General features: G+C 57.6%; 1 protein-coding gene across 11 annotated transcripts in view; it reads right to left on the bottom strand.

The window, feature by feature from the left end:
• The window catches only part of PDE4A (phosphodiesterase 4A), a 54,122-nt gene that overhangs the window by 29,180 nt on the left and 6,791 nt on the right, over positions 1-18,151 (bottom strand). For 2 of the 11 annotated variants that reach the window (XM_085009627.1, XM_085009620.1), the window contains exons 2-3: positions 17,195-17,302; positions 16,338-16,537 (exon numbers count right to left, since the gene is read on the bottom strand). Coding sequence is in view for 6 of the 11 variants with exons in the window: in XM_085009620.1 (XP_084865746.1) it covers positions 16,338-16,537; positions 17,195-17,242 (248 nt within the window). In the remaining 5 variants the exon portion in view is untranslated. 11 annotated transcript variants of the gene reach the window in all.

The following is an 18,151-nucleotide window of genomic DNA, read 5'->3' as shown; positions in this document are numbered from 1 at the left end:
TGACTTGCCCAAGACTCCCCTTTGGACAGGTTGCCCACTGGATGTTCTTTTCAGATGAAGTTGCTACCTGCTTCTATTCCTCTGAGGCCCCTAGGCCTGCCCACCTGGGCTCTCAGAGCATCAGACTGGGCCTCTGGAGGACTGTGCAGCCCAGGGGCAGATCTAGGCTTCAGAGAGTTCTGCCCTAGCGGCTGATGGGAAACAAACAAGCAGTGGGGAGGGGCGGGGGTGGGGTGGAGGGAGGGGACAGCCAGGCAAAGGCGATACAACCTCACTGGTAGGAATCACAACAATGAAAGTAGCCAACTGCTATTGAATGTCACATGCTAGGCCCTCAGCTATGACTGGACAGGTGCTAGGGCCCCATTTTCCAGAGGAAGAAACTGAGGCAGACAGGTTGAGTAACGTGGCTAGTGGTGAAACAAGGATCTGAACCTAGACAGCCAGGCTATGAAGCTACCCAGGAAATTGCTGGGTATCCATCTCTCCCAAGCCGGCCTGGCGTCTCCCTGGACTCCCTGCCCCACTCCACCTGACTCCCTTGTAGGAGGTGCCAGGCAGCCTTTATGGAAAGGCCTGGCATTTGCTTTGTGAAGGTCACACGGAGGTTGGGGGCGGGCGCTGGTATGTGTCTGCCAGACAGGCGCGTGGTGCCAGGTGACATGGCTGTTTTGTGGGGCTGGGTGTGCAAAGAGGGTCTGTGTATGTGAGAGTCAGGGTATGTGTGTGCCCAGGAGCACCAGGGTACCTATAGCTCTCTGTGTAGGTTTGTAAGTCTGTGTATGAGTGGGGTCTGGGTGTTTGCGGTGCCTGTGTGGATCTGTGTGTCTATGTCTGTGTGTCTGTGTGACCTTGGGAGAGGGTACCTGTGTGTCGCACATGTGCTGTGTCTGTCCCTGACTCTTCAGTGGCTATGAGGTATGAAGGCTACCGTGTGTGGCCCTGTACAGGCAGGAATCAGGCCTGGGTGTGTGTTGCAGTGAAAGCCTGTTCCTGCGGGCATCGCAGTGTGTACCAGGCTGGGTGAGACCAGAGTTTCTGTTATGTGTTTGTCACCACGGCCAGGGATCAACTGCAGGGTTCTCCTTTGGGCCTCATCAGCCAGAAGACCCAGGCCTAGCACAGTAAACACCAGGTGACCTCGAGCACCCTGTGTGGGGGTGTGTCTTGTGTGGCTGTATATGTGTGTCCCTGCCGGAGAGCAAGTGTGTGTCCAGATGTCTGAAGGGGTTGGTGCAGGACAGCAAGAACAACTCTGAGAATTCTGAGAAACTAAAGGTCACTTCTCCACCACAGCACTGTCCAGATGATTCTAAATACCGCCCCCCTGCCCCCCACCGGGGTCCAGTAGGAACCTCCTCCCCACCCCCACCCCAGCTTGGTTTTCAGCCTGGCAGCCCCAGCAAGGAAGGAGGGAGGGTAAAGCTGGAGGCACTGAGCAGAGCAGGACTGGAGGGACCTGGCTTGAGGCCAGTGGCCTGGGAGTGGAGCCCAGGTGACGCTGGACACCCATATTTGCTGCCAGGGTGAATGCCAGAAATCTAAGTTTAGGGGCACAAAGAGGGTGAAGAGATCCTATCTTGGGTAGGGAGGAAGGAGGCAGGGCCCAGCACCCATTCTGGGGGGTAACACCTGCAAGAAGCCCTCAGCAGCACCCAAATAGTTTAGGGCCAGGGAAGAGGGTGAGGCTCCAGGCAGACCCTGGAAAGCCACTTTGGGGACACTCCCAAAGCAGACTCCCCACCCACCCCACAAAGCAGCCAGAGCCCTCCAGTGGCAAAGGAGGGGACTGGCCGCAGGCCACCCACCTGACAGATCTGCCTGGAGGGTACCAACAGGTGTCCTCTTCGCTGAAGGAGAAGTGGACCAGGGACTCAGGGCCCGTGGGGGACAGTGCCAGGGCAGGGGGCCGGGGCCGGGGCCGGGCCCGGGGCGCCGCTGCACTGGAGCGCATGAGTGCCAAGCACCGTCGGGGTGCGCATGAGGACGGTGCGCGGTGGCGTGCACTGCTTGCCAGGCCCCCGAGATGTCTGCAGCCACCGCCGGCGCCGCCTCCGCACCCGCCCTCCCGGTGACCCCCCCAGGGACGGCCCCGGGCGTTTGGGCGTCCCCTCGTGCGCAGCGCCTGGGCGGGCTCCGCGCCTGCCTCCTCCTGCGGGGGCCCTACGAAACTCGGCTCACACTTCCCGCCTGCCTCCCTTCCCCCGGGCCTCGGAGGGTGCCCGGGGCTCCGGTTTCCCGGGCTCCGAGCCCGCCTCTGGCCCCGCCTTCTCCCCCCCTCCCTGACGTCGAGCTGGGCCCGCTGGAGGTCTCCGAACGCCTTGAGTCCCAAGAGTGGGAAATAACTTGCCCGCGGGCGGAGTGTGGGGTCCGGTGACAAAAACTCAGGGCAGGGACGATGGGTGCGAGGGAGGTGGAGTTGGGGGCTTGGGGGGCCGTGGAACAGAGACTGGAGAGACAGAAACCAGAGAAGGGTACTGATTTCACGTTCTCCCAGACTGCAAGCTGGACCCCAAGCGGGGCTCCCAGAGGCGTCCACCCCTCCTCCTTATCTCTCCGCCCCTCTCTTTCCAGACTTGGGGCCGCGTCCTGTCCCTGCAGTGCCCTTAGCCTGTGTCTCCGGACTCAGGTTCTAAACAAGTGCATGCATAGAGTAGCGGGAAGAGAGTCAACCAAAGGATCTTTCTGGGCTTCAAGGAAGTCTCTAGAGCCAGCCGGTGCCTACCTCCGGGCTGCCAACCTCCGCTTCCAAGACAAACGGACACTGGAAAGCCAGGCCGGATGTGGCCTTCAGTCTCCTTACCTCCAGGCTTCCAGCCCCTGCGGCCCACCCCGGGTCTGGCCAGGAAGGGAACTTCGATTTGCCCTCCTTGCCCAGTGCAGGCGATAACATCCCCCAGCCTGGGGACAAGGCAACCCGCAGGGGGCAGCGCTGGCCCCATTTCACAGACCATTAGACTGAGGATAGCACAACGCAACACAGGTCCTCAGGTCATCCTGGCTGGCAGGTTGGCCTCACTCCCCCAAAGCCCGACCGCAGCTTCAGGTCTGCACAGGAAGTGGGAGGAACAGTAGCGTTTATTGAGCGCCTACTGCATGCCTTATCAGATATCTCCACGGCAACCCCGGCAGGCAGAAATGATTTTTATCGCTGCCCTTTGACTGAAGAAGAAAGTGAGGCTGGGAGAGCCAGCTATGAATCCCAGACGCTGGCGCGCCAGATGGCCAGGGGGGACTCGAACCCACGGCATTAGCGCTCACTTACCCAGCCCACGCCGGGCGGCTGAAATCCTGAAAGCTGCGGAGAAGCCGAAGGCGCCTGCGTAAAGTTGGAGACGGGCTGGCAAAGAAGACAGGCGAGGAAGGTGGTGAACGTGGGCGGCGGGGCGCACGCGGGGCCGGGGGCTCGGGCAGGAACGCCTCGTCCTCGGTGGCCGCCGCCGGGAAGGCCACCAGCTGCAGTTCGGGGATGCGGCCCAGGCTGCGCGGCCGCGCCATGGCCGCGGGGGGCGCGGGGCGGCCCCGCCTCGGCGGGCGTCGGGGAGCAGCGCCGCCTGCCCCTTGCGGCCCACGCAGACCGGCGGCCCTACCCCGGGGCCCACGGGCGCCACCCCGGCCGGCCGCCTCGGCCCTTCCGGCTACGCTCTGGGGCCGCCCCTGGGGCGGGGCCGCGACGGGGACACCCCACAGACCCCAGGGGCCCCCCGCGGTCCCTCTGACGTCCTCACAATTGCCGGAAGCGTCTCTACAAACACCGGGGATGCCCCCTTAATCTCTGAGCCGCCCTCACACACATACACACACCCGCGATGTCGAGAGGCCTCACTGATGGCAGGGGCATCCCCGAAGTCCCTCAGACTGAGATGCCACAACCCCAGGAAGTGCCCCTACTACCCCTGAGGTACACAACCCAGAGGTTCTCCCCCAAATTCCTGGGTTCCCCCCACAAAACCCAGAGTGCTCTGAGGCTCCCACAGACCCCAGACACTCTCATAGCTCCCCAGATGTCTCTTAGGAGAGTCCTCATTGCTACTGAGACATTCCCCCACAAACCCCACAAACCCCAGGGCACCCCAATAATCCCAGGATGCACCCGCAAATGCCAGGTGTGCTCTGAGTCCATGAGAAGCCCCTTCAGATCCCAGGACAACCACCACGATTGCTCAGATGTCCCCCCACATTCCCTAGACACACCCCCTGCCTCTAAGTCATGCAGAGACCCCCCCAAATACCCTCAGAATCCCCCCCCTGGCCACAGAGCATTCCCACAGACCTCCAAGAGGGCCCCCTCAAATCCTAGGGTCCCTCAGAGGCTCCAGGAATGCTTCCACAGCCCACCATCCGTAGCATCCCTGAGACCCCCAACATAATCTCAAGTACAGAGACCCCCAACATAACCTCAGAGGTGCCTTCAGACTCAGAGGATGCTCTCATAACCATGGAGATGCCACCAAAATCCTGGAGTGCCCCAAAGACCCCAGGGGTACAACTAGATTGCTCAACAGCTCCTAAGACGGTCTTCCAACCCTAAGCTACTACCCCCAGAATCCAAGATGTACTCACCATCCTTAGGGCACCCCCAGACTTAGATACCCCAGAAGCTCTGAAGCGCTGAGTGTGCTCACTGCCCCAAGACCCCCCCATTGCCACCAGCTGCTTAGAATTTTTTTTTTTTTTTTTTTTTGTCTTTTGGCTTTTGGCTATTTCTTTGGGCCGCTCCTGCGGCATATGGAGGTTCCCAGGCTAGGGGTCGAATCGGAGCTGTAGCCACTGGCCTGTACCAGAGCCACAGCAACTCAGGATCCGAGCCGCATCTGCAACCTACACCACAGCTCAAGGCAACGCCAGATCGTTAACCCACTGAGCAAGGGCAGGGACCGAACGTGCAACCTCATGGTTCCTAGTCGGATTCGTTAACCACTGCGCCACGACGGGAACTCCTGCTTAGAATTTCTGAGGCACCTTTTAGAACTGGGGACCCCACAGCTAATGAGGCGGCTTCAAGAACTTGATGTCCCTTCAGTGCTGACTCAGTGGGGCCTGGAGGTAGTGGCTTTGCATACCCAAACACTGAGACTCTGTTGGGGGGCATATGATCCCATTTCACAGATGGGGAAACTGAGACTTAGAGAGGTGAAGATTCTTGAATAAAATCAGCCAATTGGTTATCATTACACAGCCTATCCCACCTGTCTGCACTTCTTTGGGGTTAGGAAGGGGGAAGAACTCGTTTAAAATAAGAAAATGGGGCAGGAGTTCTTTGGCAGCTCAGCAGGTTAAGGTCAGGCATTGACACTGCTGTGGCTCGGGTCACTGCTCTGGTTCAGATTTGACCCTGGCCCAGGAAATTCTGTATACTGCGAACACAGCCAAAAAGAAAAAAAAGAAAAAGAAAAAAAATGGGACTAACCTCTATTTTAAATCTAAATTGCAGAGTTCCCAATGTGGCTCAGCGGGTTAAGAACCCAACTAGCATCCATGAGGATGTGGGTTTGATCCCTGGACTCCCTCAGTGGTTTAAGGTGTTGCGGCAACACCTATGTCACAGCTGTAGCTTGGATCAACACAGTTGTGTTCCTGCGGCTGTGATATAGGCTGGTGGCTGCAGCCCAGATTCAACCCCTAGCCCAGGAACTTCCATATGCTGCAGGTCCGGCCCTAAAAACAAACAAACAAAAGCGAACTAAATTGCCTCTGTGAATATCTTTCCCTCTCTACCTATTGGCTTCAAGGTCAAGCGGCTCAGAATTCGATGGCCTAGGCTTGAGCCTGGCCTCTGGCACTTAATTATTTGATCTTGAGCCAGTCACTTCATTTCACCAAGCCTCAGTTTTCCCACCTGTAAAATGGATAAAAGAGCACTACACACCTCATAGATGGACTTGTAAAAGACTCAAAATGTTTCTGGACATAGTGAGCATCCAACGAATGTTAGCTACAATTATTATTTTTGGACAAAACATTTATGGAGAGCTTATACTTTTTTTTTTTTTTTTGTCCTTTTAGGGATGCACGTGCAGCATATGGCAGCTCCCAGGCTAGGGGCCGAATTGGAGCTGTAGCTGCTGGCCTACACCACAGCCACAGCAATACCAGATCTGAGCCACGTCTGTGACCTACACCACAGCTCATGGCAACACCAGATCTTTAACTCACTGAGCAAGGCCAGGGATCGAACCTGCAGCCTCATGGATACCGATCGGGTTCGTTACTGCTGAGCCATGAAGGGAACTCGCAATGGAGAGCTTATATTATGCCAGCCATGTACTAGCCAGAAGATACAGATGATGGTGATGATGATAATGATGACATAGGAGTTTCCATTGTGCCTCAGCGGGTTAAGGACCCAATATAGTGTCTGTGAGGATGCAGGTTTGATCCCTGCCCTTGCTCAATGGATTAAGGATCTGGTATTGCTGCAAGCTGTGGCGTAGCTCTCAGATGTGGCTTGGATCCAGTGTTGCTGTGGCTGTGGCTGTGGCTGTGGCTAGCAGCTGCAGCTCTAATTCGACCCCTGGTCCAGGAACTTCCACTTGCCTCAGGTTTGGCCCTAAAAAGTAAAAAAAAAAAAAAAAAAAAAAAAAAAAAAAAAAAAAAAAAAAAAGAAGAATGATGACATAGCAGCTAAGCTTCAGAATGCTTCCTTTCAACCAGTGCCTTCAGCTATGATTTCATATAATTCTCACAAAACAATACTATTGTCCCATTTTATAGATGGGAAAACCGAGTCTTGGAGAAAAACAACTTGCTCAAAGTAGCGCAGCCAATGAGTGGCTGACCCAGGCTGTAGTTGTCTAGTCGTCTCCCTTGATCACCTCCCTGAGTGCCTTTTTAGACACGTTCCTCCCTTCCCTACCCCCACCCCCCAGTTGCCTTCTTCATGAAGTTTTAATGCCACAGGTATCCTGTACATCTGTTTATGTGCTGGAAGTATATCTGGGCTTCATATATAAAAGTAGGGTTTTGGAGTTCCCTGGTGGCCTAGTGGGTAAAGAATCTGGTGGTGTCACTGCTGTGGCTCAGGTCACAGCTGTGGCCTGGGTTCAATCCTTGGTCTGGGAACTTCCACATGCTGTGGGCACACCCAAAAGATAAATAAATAAAAATAAGACTTTTTCCATATATTCACCCCAAGAACCAAATTTCACCCCCTTGGAGCCGATGTCACCTTGTTGAGAATGCAGTGCTTCCCAACCATGGCACTATTGACATTTAGCACCAGCTAATCCTCTGTCCTAGGGGCAGATAGTAGCAGTAACAGAATCCCTAACTCCTCCTCACTAGATGCTAGTAGCACCCCCGTAGCCACGACAGCTAAAATGTTTCCAGCCATTGCCACATGTTCTCTAGGGGGCAGAATGCCCCTGGTTGAGAACTGTTTCTCTAAACCCACTAAGACCCATGCTCTTGGGCCACCAGGACTCCTCAGTCCAGGGACACACAGAAAGAAATTCATATTTACCTGCCCCCAAGGTTCCCTGCACTGTTTTGCCAATTCCTCAGATCAGACTTTTTTTTTTGTTTTTGGCCGCCCTGTGGCATATGGAAGTTCTCAGGCCAGGGATCAGATCTGAGCCAAGGTTGTGACCCGTGCCTCAGCTGCAGCAACACTGGATCCTTAACCCATTCTGCCAGGCAAGGGATCGAACCTGCATGCCAGTGCTGCAGAGACACCACTGATCCTGTTGCACCACATCAGGAACTCTTTACACCAGACTTTGACAACAGGGTTCTTACTAGCCCCATATCAGGGATGGGGAAGCTGAGACCCAGAGAGACAAGTGACTTGGCCAGCGTCACCCAGTCTGGAAGGAATACAGCTGGATTATGAATTGAGTTGTCTCGGAGGTCCCATTGTGGCTCAGTGGGTTAGGAACTCAACTAGTATCCATGAGGATTTGGGTTCGATTCCTGACTTCGCTCATTGGGTGAAGGATCTGGAGTTGCTACATCATAGGTCACAGATGTAGCTCGGATCCAGAGTTGCCATGGCTGTGGGGTAGGCCGGCAACTGCAACTCTGATTTGACCCCTAGCCTGGGAACTTCCATGTGCCACAGGTGCGGCCCTTAAAGAAAAGAAAAAAGGGGTCCCCTTCATGGTTCAGAGGTTAACGAATCTGGCTAGGATCCATGAGGATGCGGGTTTGATCTGTGGCCTCAGTCAGTGGGTTCAGGATCCAGTGTTGCTGTGAGCTGTGGTGTAGGTCACAGATGCAGTTCAGATCCCACGTTGCTGTGGTTGTGGTGTAGGCTGGCAGCTGCAGCTCCAATTCGACCCCTAGCCTGGGAACCACCATATGCCACAGGTGTGGCCCTTTAAATAAATAAATAAGTAAATAAGTAAAACCAACCCTGACCATGGCCTACAAGGCCCTTCCTGATCTGTCCCATCACCTCCCTGCCTCATCTCGTTCCAGCACCCCTTGCTCACTCTGCTTCAGCCACATGTGCTCCCTGCTTTTTCCCCAACATGTGAGACACACTCCTACCTCAGACCCTTTACACGGGCTGTTCTCTCTGTTTGTCATTCTCAACTCTCAGGCACCCATATAGCATTCTCTTTCACTTCATTTAGGTCTCTGCTCAGATGTCACCTCCTCAGAGATGCCTTCCCTGACCTCAGGGTCCCTCATTTCTTTATGTCCCTTGTGTCACCATCTGGAATTATCAAATGCTTTTACTTGCTATTTCTTCCTCACTACCTAGTCTGGGAACCCCAGGACAGCAGAGACTGGGGCCATTTCATTCTTCACACCAGCCTGAAAATGCTCAATCAATGTTTATGGAGTGGGGAGTTCCCTGGTGGCCTAGGGGCTAAAGGGTCTGGTGTCATCCCTGCAGTGGCTTGGGTCACTGCTGTGACAAGGGTTCTATCCCTGGGCAGGGAACTTCTGCATGCCTCAGGCACGGCAGGAAAAAAAAGTTGCAGAATAAATGGCTCTGTTGCAGATGAGGAAACTGAGGTCAGGAGAGATGAAATCCTTTCCCAAGGTCACATGGCAAGTTAAGGGCAAAGGCTGGTTTGGGGCTCTTACTCATGAGTGAAAACAGTGGGCTCAGACATCTTCCCAAACTCTGTCCTCCCTCTGTCAATCTAGTTCCTTCAGGCCCAAGGCCCTAATTTCCTGCAACTCAGAGGAGTTTGCGGTCAATCTGTTGCTGGGGAGAGAGGGGGGACCCTAGCAGCCAGGGCCCAGGACTGTGGTTTGGGGGACTCCCCCCTTTCCCTCTGCTAAGGAAGTACATTTTGAGGAAGTGAAGTTCTCAAGACACTATCTCCCGGCTGTCTGGCCCCAACGCCAGCCTTACTGCAGCCCTGGGGGTGGGCAGATCTTATTCAGCAGGACTTACTGATAAAGAGAATGAGGCAGAGAGAGGAATAATGCTAGCCCCAGGTCACAGAGCGACACAGTCAGCAGGGCTACAATCTGAATCTCACCCACTGGCCTGAAGTCCAGGAAACCTGGTTTTTAACCACAATTCTGCCCTTCCTCGATGTGTGACCTTGGGCAAATCACTTGTCTCTCGGTTTCTTAGGCAGGAATGGAAAGCCAAAGAATAAAAACGCAGGTTGGGGAGTTTGTGTTGCGGAGCAGCGGAAACGAATCCAATTGGTATCCAAGAGGATGCCGGTTCCATCCCTGGCCTTGCCCAGTGGGTGGGGGATCCCGAGTTGCCATGAGCTGTGGTGTAGGCAGCAGAGGCCCCTCGGATCCTGCGTTGCTGTGGTGTAGGCCGGCAGCTGTAGCTCCGATTCGACCCCTAGCCTAGGAACTGCCATATGCCACTGGTGCGCTCCTAAAAAGCGGGAAAAAATAAAACCTCAGGTTGGTGTTGGGAGGCCCTGGCATGGGCATCATGATGGGCAAGCGTGCGAGGAGGCGAGATGGGAACTCCGCGTCCTCAACTTTTCCGCCAAGTTCCTCTCCATCCGCCAGGTGGCCCTTCTCCACTATGTACAGCCGGGGCGGGGGAGAGGGGGTGTTGGGGGCTGGGGTTTGGGGTGGGGTCGAGGATGGAAGTAGCGGCCTGGTCCCAATCAGGGGTGGGCGAGAGCCTCGTCCTCAGCCTGCGGTTGACCGACCTGGCGCCCTCTCTCCGGGGCGCTCAATAAACATGAAATAGTAATACGGGACGCTGCGGCAGTGGCGGCGGCGGCGACTTGACTCTGCTTGAGGACGAGAGTGCGGGAGGCAGGTCTGGACTCCGAGAGCACACTCAGCCTGTACCTTTCTTGTGACCCAGCAGAGGGCGCGCGGAGGAAGGGGCGCGAAGAGAGACTGACTCTCCGAAGCACCCGGCGGCGGGGATGTGGAAGCGCCAAGGACTAGGGGAGGAAAAGACCCAAGGGGAGTCCACCAGCCAGAGAGAGACCCCAGTCCGGCTGAGTCCACTCCCTCCTGGGGCAGGACAGCGCCCCCCTCACTGGGGACAGTCTGGGGGGTCCAATTCAGGCGAGTCCCCCCCGCGCCCCACTTCACCACCAGAGTCCTTCTCTTCCTCCCGCTCCATCTGCCTCTTGACAGATCGTTTTTGGTGCCATGACTCAGCCCCACAGGGCGCCGGAAGCGCAGGCTCTTACATCCCCAGGTCTGGAGGGGGACTGTGGATGTCATCTCAGATAGGGGGTAGTGCCCTCTCTCTAGTGATTCCTGTGATTCAGGTCTGGAGGGCTCTCTGGATCCCCTTTTTGGTGCCCACGTGAACTCCAACGCAGGCAGCACTGGAACCCCCTGCGTGTGCTCCCTTTCTGGAGAACTGGGCTGGCAGATTGCCCATTCCTAAGAAACAAGATTCCCACTGGAGGCCTTTCAGTTTCCCCTTCCTCCTTCTGCCTGGTGGTGGGGGGAAGGGGAAGGGGGCCGGATGCTGGCACCAATGTCCTCCCTCCCACCCAGCCACTGGAGGCCACACAGGCCCAGAGTGAAACAGAAACCTGAGCCCCTGTGGGGATGTGGTTGAGGTTCCCGTTTTTTCCTTCCCACCCTAGAGGAGCAGGGTCTACCAGGCCCCACCTCCTCTCCCAAATCTGGGTCCCTGAGTGCCTATCTATGGAGCACTCCCTTTGTAAGTCTTTTACAGACACCCCCAACCTCAGAGTCCTCTCCAAATCACTCCCACAGGGCAGTGCCAACAAAAGCTCCACTTTACAGATGAGAAATTGGGGCTCAGAGAGGGCAAGACACTTGTGCCAGGACACACAGGCATCAGACAGACCTGTGCTGGAATCTCAGCTCTGCCACTTCCTGATTGTGTGAACTTGGTCAGGAAGGAGAAGGGGCTTCACCCCCCTGGTCCTCAGTTTTCTCCAACAGGAATACCTTGTGGGGCACTGGGGATGAAGATGTGTGAAAAAGTCCTCAGCATGGAGCCTGAAAATGAGCCATTAAGAGATGGATCACACTAAGATAATGATGCAACCACTCAGCCACTATCCCCAGAGAGTCAGCACCCCTAGAGACCAGGGTAGAGGGAGTTCCTGGGGCCTAAAAAGGCAATAGCACCCAGTTTCTACTGCACCCCGCCCCTTCTCCTGGGTCTCTCAGGACAGTGACTTGAGCCAGTTTGGCTCACTGCCCCTGGGTCTTGGCATTTCCTGTTGACTCCAGCTTTGTTTTCCTTCAGCTTCTCTCCTGTTCCCTCTGGGAAATAGGCTGAGTGTGCTGGGCCCATGACACTCACTTCCTGGTGGGGGTAGGGGTGCTGGGGCTGGAGGTGCCCCGAATGGAGGTGGGTGGGTGACCTGGAGGCTGTGGTGCCTGCTAGAGGCCCTCAGAAAGAGCTAAAACATTAGGGTTCCAGCCTAGACAGATGTCCCTTAGGAACCAGAGGGGAGACCTGAATCTCACTGTCCTAGTGATGTTCCAAGTAGAAGGGACCCAGGAGAGTTAGGCAAAGTATGCAAAGCCATCAGTCACACATGTCATCAGAGCACAGAGTAGACTCCAAAGCATTATGGGAACACTAGGTGGTTGGAGCACAGCACAGTAGGACAGTTGGGAGTACACCCTGAAACTCAGAGCACCAACTCCCAGACATGGGGCATATGAGCAGCCGAGAATATGTCACAGTGTCTTAATCACAGTGTTTCAGGGAGCACAGACACAGTATGACACAATCACATTGTCCCCAGCAGTATACACATCACAGTGCCACCATCACTACATCCCAGAAACACACACTGTCACGATCACTGTCCCAAGGGCACAGAGTCTCATCATCACAGTCCTAGGAGCATACACAGCCACAATCACCATGTCTCTGAGGCACAAAGGTCACGCAGTCACAATCATTGTACTGGGAACACACAGTCAACACATCACAACACTATCCTAGAAGTACACACAGTCCCACTGCCACAATCATGGAACCCCAGAAACCCAGGCAGAGGATGTAGCCAAGGCAGCCACAGCTGGTTATCCGCAACAGCTGGAGCAAACTCAGGTCGGTGAGCGGATATCCAACACACAACCCATCGCTAACACTGATCCAGGAGGCAGGGACCCCCTCACTCTGTGGTGGGACTGTGTGCCCCGTGGGCACCGTTCCCTTCCTCTGGGCAGCTACTGAACCCTAACACTTCTGCCCTGAGAGGGGACTCCAACACAGCCCACAGGCCCCCAATCACAGTACTCCACCAAGAAACCTCCTTTACATTACTGAGCCTAGCTACAGGGAAAGCCCAGGAATTCTGCCCTCAGTAGAGTCCTCCTCACTCCAGAAGGACCCTGAGAGCCCCCCCAGCCTTCAGGAAGCATTGTGGTCTTACCAGACACCACCCTACATAGTGGCCCCAGGACATGCCCAAACACAGTGTATCTAGCCCTCAGCAGAGTCCCCAGGAAAGCTCCGTCAAGCCGTACCCAGCCTAGCCATTGCCCTGCACTGTCCTGTCACTAACGAAGGACACAGATCACTAAGGCTGCAGCCCTCAGCCAAGACCCGGTTAATGTCACACGCAGCATGGTGCCCCCTAAAGTCGACCCCAGAATCAGCTTAAGTAGGAACCTTCGGGTACAGTGCACCACCAGGGGTCAGGTCCCGGCCGCCCCCGCTGTAGAACTCCCCCCACCCCCACCCCCTCACTCGCACTGACCCCAGCCGCATCACAGCGCCCCCCTGTGGTCAGCAAGGCGAGTTTCGTTCTCTCTGCGCGCCTATTCGCTCCGCGCGCGTCCGCCGTCTTACCGCCTGCAGCTTCCTCCACCCGCGCTGCCGCTGCCGCTGCCGGTGCCGTGAAAGGACGAGGGCCAGGACATGCGAGACGTGCGCAGGCCAGGTCGGTCGCCAGTGTCCACGGCGTCGGCGCGCTCTATGGGCCGGTGTGGCGGCCGCTCGGGATCTGCGCGCTCCGCGCTGTCCGAATAGCCGCGCTGCTGGATACGGATCGGGGTCCGCGGCTGCCGCCACAGGTGCTGGGGGGGCGGCTTCAGGGTGGCCTGGCCCTCCCGGGGCCCGGGCAGAGACAGAGACAGGCTTCTCTCCGAGGGGGCGGCCGGGGGCTCCATGGCCCCGGCCCCCACTTGTACCTCAGGGGGCCCCGGCCTCTCCAAGCAGCACCCCTTTCAGCTGTGCGCCAGCCGACGCGCCCGGGGCCCCGCGGGTGCGCCTGGCCTCGGTGGGGCCATGGCGCCCCAGGGACAGACCCGGGGGCGCTTCGGGCCGATCGCCCCCGGCCCGGGCGCCTGGGCTTCCTGTAGGCGCCTGGCGCTCCGCTCTGTGCCCGGCAGCGCTCTCTGCGCTCCGCGTCCCGCTCGGAACCAGCCCCGGCTCCTCCGCCCCGTCCCGCCTCTCCCCGCCCCCCGCCCGCCGCGGCTGTCAGCGCCGCCCCCCTCCTCCTCCGTCCGGGCCAGTGGGGGGCAGCCACCCAAGGAGGGGGGCCCTCTCCGCCCACGTAGAGTCCCGCTCCCCGCGGGGAGGGGGCTCCGGAACTCGGCTCTCTCCAGAGCGCCCAGCCTAGCCGCGGCGCGCATGGGTACGAAGGAGTTAAACGGTTAATCCGATCGTGAAGGAGACACCCGACTGGTTGCCGGTGTGTCAGTCAGTCCGTCCATCACGGTGGGGGTGGAGCCCAGTGCTGCCTTGTCTTCGCCGCTACCCCTGGCCAGGGGGAGGCTTGTGGGACGTGGTCTCGGAGACACGGACCCGGTCCCTGCGACGGGCAGCGACGGTGTTCCGGGAATCTCCTGTTTGGTGGGTCGTAGGATGGTGATGATGTGTGCCTGAGGCGGGATGTGCGCGCACGTGGCCTCTTCCGAGGGTTGTGTGTGTTGTGTTGTCTGCTCGAAGTGTGTGTGCGCACGTGGCTGGCTGCTGCGGTCTGCCTGTTTCTCTGGATTTCGCTGTGTCTCTGCGTGTCTGGGTGAAGGATGTGTGTGCACATGTGCTGCCTGTTTGGAGGGTGTGCGCCTCTACAGGGTCTGTTCTGGTGGCTGAGGCTGTGCTTGTGTTCCCACGCGATTGGGTGTGTACTGTATCGGTCCGCGCTTGCGGAGTTGTGCATTCGATTCAGCCTTCGTTTGATTGTGGTGTCTGAGGGAGTCAATGTGTCGGGGTGTGTGTGTGTGTCTGTGGTCGGCCTGGGGCCGATTTGAGGTGTTTCTGGGGTGTGTCCCTTTGGTTCTGTGTAGCTCGAGGGGGACACCCGGTGGCTGATACCCCGATTGCCCGCCCACCGCTCTGTGTATCTCTGCCTCTTCTAAAGCGCTTCTGCAGGAGGTAAACTGAGGCAGGTCCCGGACAGCCAGGGGAAGCACCCCTGTGCCCTTTTCCGGCGAGTAAACAGCCGCGCCTCCTCCCCGCTGCCCCCGCGGGCAAAACCCCCCTTCCGGCACCTAAATCGGGAGTCGCCGTGACTCACGCTCCCGCCTCCCCCAGCGCCGCGCGGAGCAAGCGAGCAGAGGAGCTAGCGGGATCCGAGCATCCTCCCCCCAGCTTTCCCCGCCCCGGCCCGGGCCAAGCCCTGGTGGTGGTGGCCGCGGGGCTCGAGGAGCGCAGACACTCCTGTGCCCCATCCCCCTGGCGGACGAGAGCTCGGCTTAACCCCTTCGGGTGCACGTCTGCAGAACCAAACCCCGCCCCTGTGCGCCCCCCTCAATGGCCCCCTCGCCCGCCCCGCGGCAGGCCGTGCAGTCTGCCATCGCCCTCCCTCTGCACTGCTCTTATTTAAAAAAAAAAAAATAAGTCTCCAACCCCCACAGCCGCTTTTCTCCCCGCCAGAGGGGGCTCCGGGCGTGGGTGTACTCAGAGCCAGAACCGCCCTCCCATTAGCAGCCGCAGGATGCACCAGAGGCCAGAACTGTGTCCCCCACTTCTCTCAGGGACCCTTCCCATGAGTGTACGCTCAAAAAAGCTTCCAGGGGATGCCAAGTCCTTCCCAGATTATCGAGGGTCTTGGACTGGATCAAATTCTTGGTGGGTGGGGAGCCCTTGTGTTGGCCAAAGCTCTGGATGGGTAACAAGTGATGGTGGGAGGAGGGGGAAGGTCACAGCAAGGTTTGCAGAACAAAGAAGGACCAAGGCAGTGGGCCAGAGTTGGTAGCTGAAGCTGTGGCCTGAACCAGGCAGAGGCCAGAGGGATATTTGGGGGGCTGGGGGGTGGTTAGTAAGGGGGAATGACAGTCACTTCCTCTCCCATCTGGAAATGAACCATGTACCATGAAAAAGCAGACACCCAGGAGCCCTCCAACTGAGTAGATAAAGGGGTGGCTTGGAAGATCGAGGCTGCAGAGAACAGTGGCCTGGGGAGGCAGTGGGGGCAGGGGCCCAGCCAGCAGCCAGGACCAGCTCAGCTGTCTGGCTTTCAGATTCATCCTTGGCCCAAGATTGGGGTTGAAGTGCCCTCCAAGGACCCCAGCTGAGAAAGTGCAGTGTGAAGCTGGGCTCAGGAGAAAGAAAAATGCCCCATCCAGACCTCCTCCAGGGTTTCACCATCCCCTTTTAAGGCCTGGAAGAAACTGCATCCTCTCAGAAAGGGAAACAGAGGTGCACAGCGGACTCGTGGGAGGCTTACTCCCTAGCCTATTCCAGCTTTCCAATCATGAGACCACCGTGGGGACTGGAGGGTTGAAAATCCTTTCAGAAATCCTGCCCCTTGCTAACTCAAGCAGCAGCAAAATGGCAGAAGGGGTTTCTAGATGCTGCAAGAGGTGCCTCTTGGAGGAAGGACATTATAACCTGACCCACCAGGGTCCAAGAGAAGTTTCAGCTAGTTTTGCAAAACAAAGGGAGCCAGGAGCTGGTAGCCCAGGAAAGGGCTGGTGGCTGGTGGCTGGACTTAACCCAGCTGGCCCTGTTCCTCCACCCTGTCTCCCAGCCTGGTCCTCTTCCCGCCTACCTGTCAGCTTTGGTGATGGAAATCCTCGGAGGGATCAGCAGTGGCAGCGTGGTGGGCCGTGGTGGCAGAGGGACCCCAGTGTCCAAGGGCTCAGGCTCAGTCCAGCCCAGGCCTGGGCCTGTGGAGAGGCGTCGGCGAGGGCGTCGGAGGTCAGCCCCCAGCATGTTGGCTTGGCTGGGTTCAGGGGTCTCTCTTGGCCTCTGAGGTGGGACAAGGGAGGGAAAGGGGTGCAGCCTGACCAGGCAGCTCTGAGCCCCTCTCCACAGTACCGTCCCTCTCTGGCCATCAGAGAGAGTGGCTGATGGGGATACAGGCTCCTTTGTCCCTCTCACTCTTAGCCACTCGCTAATCCCTCCCACAGAGGGTGCCTTCTCGGCTCTTACATCTGAAGGATGCCTATTCTCAGCCATACATTTGGTGGGGCTCCCTTTTGATGTCCCAGTCCTGGGGATCTGGGCCCTCATGCCTTTACTCCGTCCCTCACTGCATAACCCCTCTAACATGTCACCACCCTCCAAGTCTATGCAGCCTCTTCTTGGCTTCAATGTCTGTGACCCCCCCCCTTCCCTTACATCTGAGACCCTTAAGACCTCACACTCAGCACAGCCCCCCTCCACCCTACAATCCTCTTCCTATTTGGAAAGTCCCTTGGAAGACCCTGCCTTCTACTCCTCGGCTGAGAGCCTCTTAATCTGGGCAGCAGAAGAATAATGAAGTCAAGGGAGTAAACTGAGGCATCGGGGAAGCCTGAGGAAGCGCAACCAGGCCTAGTGGGCAGCCGTGTTCAGTAGGTGCCGCCCCACGGACCACCACCGCAGCCCAAAGCCCGCCCCTATCCCGGGCCCCGCCCCTCGCACCTCGTCCTGGGTCCAGGCCACTGACAGGACACTGCAACTCCTCTTCATCCCTCCAAACTAGCGCGCCTTAGGGGCTTCAGAGGCCATGTTGGCCGGGACCAGCGCCTCCTGCAGGACCAGGCCGAAGGCATCCGCCATTAACGCCCTGGAGCTCCCCCTGCCGGCTGAGCATGAAATCCGCCCCCGCTCCTTGCCAATTGCCTCTCCCGGGGCGTTACGTCAGCAGGTGGCTGACGCACTGCCTGTCGGTGACGTCGCACGCCTGTTGCCAGAACGATAGCTGACGCACGGCTGGGCTGTGGACAGCGTCAATGCCGGGATTGGCCACTGGGGGGCCGGGAGCCTCGGGCCCGGGTCGCCCCAGCCCCCAGCTGTCCTCCCGCGGGGGCTTCCCCAGCCTGGGGATCCCTCAAAGAAGACGCGGAGCTCCCGGAGCCGACCGCGTGTGGCGCGTGGTCCGAGCCGGGGGCCGGAGGAAGCCTCTCCTCCGAGCTGTTGGGCTTTTATGCCAAAACCCGAAATAGCTCCGAGGTGCGGGGGCCGGGCGCAGCGAGACGGCGGCTTGGGCACAGATGGGGGACGCACAAGCAGAGGCGCGCGGAGACAGACAGGGACGCGTGGAAATAGAAACAGACAGACAGGGACACAGACGCAACTCCCGATGATGAGTGCGCTCTGCGGCCGGCGATCCCTGGCTAAAAGCTTGGGGGAGGGGAAGGATGGCTCACTGCGCCTTCACACCCAGGCGCTGCAAGTCATTGCTGTGTGACCATAGGCCAATGACTTAAACTTTCTGAGCCTCGGTTTCACCTCTGTGAAATGGAATGGTAATCCTTACAGGTTCTTTATGAGAATAAAATGATATTATACCATATTGAATGCTCGCAGAACAGCGTCCTGAACTCAGTAAGTGCTTAATAGATGCTATTGACATTTGAGCCTGTGGGAGCCTGTTAG

Source organism: Sus scrofa, chromosome 2 (assembly GCF_054392235.1).
Source record: "Sus scrofa isolate SSC_HxYL_T2T_F1_AM1 chromosome 2, Sscrofa_HxYL_maternal_Yorkshire_Landrace_v2.0, whole genome shotgun sequence".
NCBI classification, from domain to species: Eukaryota; Metazoa; Chordata; class Mammalia; order Artiodactyla; family Suidae; genus Sus; species Sus scrofa.
Note: the sequence above shows the minus strand (reverse complement) of the source record. Positions and strands in the feature narration are given on the sequence as shown.